The sequence below is a fragment of the Pecten maximus genome, chromosome 8 (genome assembly GCF_902652985.1).
Source record: "Pecten maximus chromosome 8, xPecMax1.1, whole genome shotgun sequence".
NCBI lineage: Eukaryota > Metazoa > Mollusca > Bivalvia > Pectinida > Pectinidae > Pecten > Pecten maximus.
This window is the reverse complement of record NC_047022.1, coordinates 4,408,289-4,414,249: the sequence shown is the minus strand read 5'-3', so window position 1 is coordinate 4,414,249 and position 5,961 is coordinate 4,408,289. Positions and strand designations below refer to the sequence as shown.

Genomic DNA, 5,961 nt, shown 5'->3' with positions numbered 1-5,961 from the left:
TTATAAAAATAATCCCTCCGGTTTATTGTTAACAGTTTAAAAATATGTGAATGAGACCAAGACAATGACAAAGTCGAACTTCCTTCTCACAAGATCATTAAAATCTACAAAAAACATACAGTTGATATGGCTTCCGTCTCCACAAGGTCATTAAAATCTACAAGAAAATACAGGTAATATGACCTTCTATATTGCTTCTTTAACACTGACTGCTTGAAGTGTCACCGTCTCCACATCGGTTTCGCTTAATCACTATTTCTTTGTGAACATTGTCGATTGGTAAAATTGTTTTTAAATTGTATTTTCATTGATTAAGCAACAATGTTAGCCTTTATACATAAACAATACAAATTGTTGGTTTTAAACAGAAATGACATGTCCCCTTAAATTAATGTACAGATATATATCAAAATACATTATGATAAGGAAATAAAAGTAATTTTACTACAAAATTTTTCCAAACAAATATCATTGTGTATTTTCTTATGTAAACAAAACTTGTGTTATCTGAATTCCTGTATCAACCAGAACTAAAATACGGATTGAATAAAAACATACATGTAAGTTATATTCTGAAACTAATCTAAAATTATAGCTAAAAATTACTTTCAGTAGGTATAATTATTACATGAAAGATATTTCAGTAATATCAAAAGAGCTCAAGGTAAAATGATACTTGTCTAATCTACTATTTCTCTGGTTAGATGCCAAATATACCCCGACTCACTCTCTACATTCTATAACTTACACCCATCTAGCAGTGAAACGTACTGTCCACCTCCTACAACATCTATAACTATCTTCTTATTCATGCCGTCAAATTAAAACATTTACAAATATTTCCATTCTCTGAAGCTTTGGTGAGCAATAGCAGACATGTTCAAATCATTATTTCAAAATAAAAAATAGATTTTTTCGAAACAATTAATCACAATATTTTGCTACATTTTCTGAAAAATAAAAAAACAAAGCTTATTCACAGCATTTCTTATGTAATAAATACTGACCATATATGTAATTTATAAACTTAAAATTTGTCAGCATGTAGGATGTTAAATGAAAATTTTAAATATTCCATAATTTTGGTAAATTATACTGAGAATATCACAAAAAATAATTTCAATAGTCCCATATGACTTATTTCATTAGCATGTATGTATGGAGTAGTCTCCCTTTAATCGGACAAGTGGAGATTTATTTTTGGTGTCATTCATCATGTGATGACTGACACGGTTTAACTGTTATGTTACTGACAGCTCTTTGTAATACAATATAGTTCATTACAAGAGTAGCCTCCCTTAGATGGAACAGTGACCTTTTAACAACCCTGCCCTAACTGAACTCCACCTTAAATAAAGTTAGATGTACATTAAGCTCACATATTAAAGTGTTCTTCAACATGATAATATAAAGATGACTCAATTTTGCTGGAGAAAATAGAACGAAACTGCGGATATTTTATAATTTTTTGATGTTGAAATCCTCCTTCAAGGTTATCCATCGGAAGAGGTTGTTAGTAGGTATGTTTAGGGACAAACAGGGATTCGCTGGCCGCTGAGCTTCCATCTTCTCCATTGTACTGACCCATGGCTGCCAGTCCATTCAGCTACAGAAAAAAGATGATAATATTATCAATTGGATACTGGATCTTGTGTACAGCGAAACCTGACTTTACTGACACTTAACTTTGTCAAATCTTTTATACAGAGACATATGAGTTTACTGACACCAAATTTAAAGACATCTTGTAATATATTGTAAAACCTGACTTAACTGACATCTATCTACAAAGACCTCCTATAATATACAGTAAAACCTGACTTAACTGACACCTATCTACAAAAACCTCCTATAATATACAGAAAAACCTGACTTAACTGACACCTGTCTACAAAGACCTTCTATAATATACAGTAAAACCTGACTTAACCGAAATCTATCTACAAAGACCTCCTATAATATACAGTAAAACCTGACTTTACTGACATCTATCTACAAAGACCTCCTATAACATACAGTAAAACCTGACTTAACCGACATCTATCTACAAAGACCTCCTATAATATACAGTAAAACCTGACTTTACTGACACCTGTCTACAAAGACCTATAATATACAGTAAAACCTGACTTAACCGACATCTATCTACAAAGACCTCCTATAATATACAGTAAAACCTGACTTTACTGACATCTATCTACAAAGACCTCCTATAATATACAGTAAAACCTGACTTAACTGACACCTGTCTACAAAGACCTATAATATACAGTAAAACCTGACTTAACTGACATCTATCTACAAAGACCTCCTATAATATACATTAAAACCAGACTTTACTGACACCTGTCTTTAATGACCTATTATGTACATTAAAACCTGACTTAACTGACATCTATCTACAAAGACCTCCAGTAATATACAGTAAAACCTGACTTAACTGACATCTATCTACAAAGACCTCCTATAATATACAGTAAAACCTGACTTAACTGACATCTGCCTTTAATGACATCATGTAATATACAGATAAACCTAACTTAACTAACACCTATCTTCAAAGACCTCCTGTAATATATAATAAAACCTGACTTTACTGACACCTGACTTAACTGACACCTGTCTTTAATGACGTACTGTAATATACAGTAAACCCTGACTTAACTGACATCTATCTTCAAAGACATCCTGTAATATATTATAAAACCTGACTTTACTGACAACTGTCTTTACTGACACTTGTCTTTACTGACACCTGTCTTTTATGACATTACATAATATACAGTAAAACCTGACTTAACTGACACCTGTCTTTAATGACATCCTGTAATATACAGTAAAACCTCACTTAACTGACATCTATCTTCAAAGATATTAAGCCCACTTACCACTTACTTTTTAAATTAACCATTAATGTGACAGATATGTGACATATCGTAATTATCCTGTGCTAAGCAAGCATCTTACTTACTTTTGCTCGGTTAATGAGTGTGGCTTGAGCATTGGCCAGATTGCTGTCTTGACCTTGCCAAGCTTTAAGGACACTGGCTTGGAGGGCTCGGCCGAAGGAGAAGCTAAGTGCCCATGGCTTACGTCCTTGGTATTGGTTTATGGCATTAAGGTTTTCAGTGGCACTAACTTCGGACTGTCCACCAGATAAAAACGTGATACCTAGAGAAGATGAAATTGACAGATATCTTGTTATCCTTTCACTCATCACAACAAGGGGAGATGATCAGTGTATCCCAACAAGGGGAGAAAACTAGTACATCACAACAAGGGAGATAATCAGTACATCACAACAAGGGGAGATAATCAGTTCATCACAACAAGGGGAGATAATCAGTACATCACAACAAGGGGAGATAATCAGTACATCACAACAAAGGGGGGATAATCAGCACATCACAAAGGGAGATAAACAGTACATCACAACAAGGGGAGATAATCAGTACATTCCAACAAGGGGAGATAATCAGTACATCACAACAAGGGGAGATATTCAGTACACCACAACAAAGGGGGGATAATCAGTACATCACAAAGGGAGATAATCAGTACATCACAAGGGGAGATAATCAGTACATCACAACAAAGGGGGATAATCAGTACATCACACTAAGGGGAGATAATCAGCACAACACAACAAGGGGAGATAATCAGTACAACACAACAAGGGGAGATAATCAGTCCATCACACCAAGGGGAGATAATCAGTACATCACAGTAAAAGGGGGGGGGGGGGGGGGGGGGGGGGGTGATCAGAAGAGCACAAGGGGAGATAATCAGTACATCACAAGGGGAGATAATCAGTGTATCACAACAAGGGGAGACAATCAGTATATCACAAGGGGAGATAATCAGTGCAGCAAACGAGGAGATGATCAGTACATCACAAGGGCAGATAATCAGTAAATTACAACAAGGGAAGAAAATATCTTATACAAAGGGAAGCAGATTACCTGGTACTGCGGCAGGCACAGCTCGGCTGAGAGCTTGGACAGTGGCACGAGCATTATCCTCAGGTTTGTATTTCTTTGCGCAAGACTGACCAGCGGTCACCATGTTTGGTTTAAGAAGAGTCCCTTCCAGGTAAACATGATGGTCTGAAAGAGCCTTGTAGGTAAAGGCCAGAACCTGGAACAGACAAATTGACATTAACTCTATGGTATGAAATACTTCTACCCATAGAGATCAATCAGTTCTATTGTGTTATGTTTCTACCCATAGAGATTAATCACAGTTCTATTGTGTTATGTTTCTACCCATAGAGATCAATCACAGTTCTATTGTGATATGTTTCTACCCATAGAGATCAATCACAGTTCTACTGTTATGTTTCTACCCATAGAGATTAATCAAAGTTCTACTGTGATATGTTTCTACCCATAGAGGGTAATCAAAGTTCTATTGTGTTATGTTTCTACCCATAGAGATTAATCACAGTTCTACTGTGATATGTTTCTACCCATACAGATCAATCACAGTTCTACTGTGATATGTTTCTACCCATAGAGACTAATCAAAGTTTATTATGACTCCAAACCATAGAGTACTGTAATTGCAATTCTATCATGCCATTCTGATTACTCATGTCCATACAGATTAATCATCCAAATTCTACTATAAAAGACTCCAGAGAATTCTAATATGTTGTACTTATACCAATACAGAGTAATCAGAATTATATCAAACTAAACTCAAATGCATAGAGAATAATCAGAACTATATTATATTAAACTCTAAACCTTAGAGAATAATAAGAATTATATTATATTAAACTCAAACCATACAGAGTAATCAGAATTATATTATATGGAACTCAAAACCATAGAGAGTAAAAATGATTATATCATATTCTACCATTTTTGCTATGCAACGCCAGTTTTGATTGGTTTAAAACCATGTATTATTTTCCAATAACCCACGCTCGTGCCAATAATACACGGTCGTGAGTCACGGCTGTTACAATTTTATATATCAAATATTCACCCATTTTATAAAAGGTTACTATAGCCGACTGGGCTAATGGGTTAGTCTTTCGATATGTTTTTATCACGAAGCGAGTTCGAATCCTACAGAGCCCCTCCCCCCCCCCCACCCCCACCCCCTCCCCCTTTTTTTTTCTTTCTTTTTTTTAATCCTTTTTTTTTATTTTCAAAATCAATGCCATATGATAGATGCTCTTGATCGTAGTACTGTATTGCCTGTATATTTCATCAACAAATAATGCAATACTCAAGAAATAAATTACAAGGTTTTCTCTGGGTTTCTTTGCTGTTTTTCTATTAAAAGAGGTCGATCTCAGACCTAAATAGTACATGGTAGAATAGAAATAATTAACTTTGAATCGTGTATTGTTGCAGGATATGCAACTCGGACTCGCATATTTTACAATTTTAATTAATACCCCAGGCCTACGGCATTCGATATTAATTTAATTGCAAAATATCCTCGTCCTCGTTGTATATCCTGCAACAATACACTAATCATCGTTAATTATTTCTTAATTAATCTCCAAACCAAAGAGAGTCATTCTGAATGGCGTATGTCGAATTTTAGGCAACTTTTCATGGACTCAAATGACCTACTTCTGTTAGCATCCTTTTATTCCATAATGTAGCCACATTCAAATCTTGTAACACAGAATGGGAGGTTTGGCGAAACAATAATTGCCAAGGACAAAATCCTTATGTTCCAAGCCATGAAATGTCTGAAGTAGTTAAAAATAGCTTCAGATAAAACTTGCCTGTTCTGTGACTTTCTGTGCCGTTTCCAGATCATGGTCCCCATCACACAACACTTCAGGCTCCACGATGGGCACCAGTCCATTCTGTGAGCAAAACAAGAGTCAATCTAATAATATATCAAATATTTAGAAACATTCATCAAAGTGAAAAAGTCTGTACATCAAGTGTTTATATAAATCATTGTAAATATTACACATTGTTTTTCACAAAT

General features: G+C 34.9%; 1 protein-coding gene across 1 annotated transcript; it reads right to left on the bottom strand.

Annotated features, from left to right (window-relative positions):
• On the bottom strand, positions 1–5,851 carry LOC117332901 (fructose-bisphosphate aldolase-like; the record flags this gene model as incomplete). The annotated part of the gene is made up of 4 exons (XM_033891965.1): positions 1–1,606; positions 2,972–3,171; positions 3,963–4,137; positions 5,750–5,851. Coding segments are annotated over 4 exons (570 nt in total), but the record flags the coding sequence as incomplete, so codon positions are not given.
• Between the last annotated feature and the right edge of the window lie 110 nt (positions 5,852–5,961).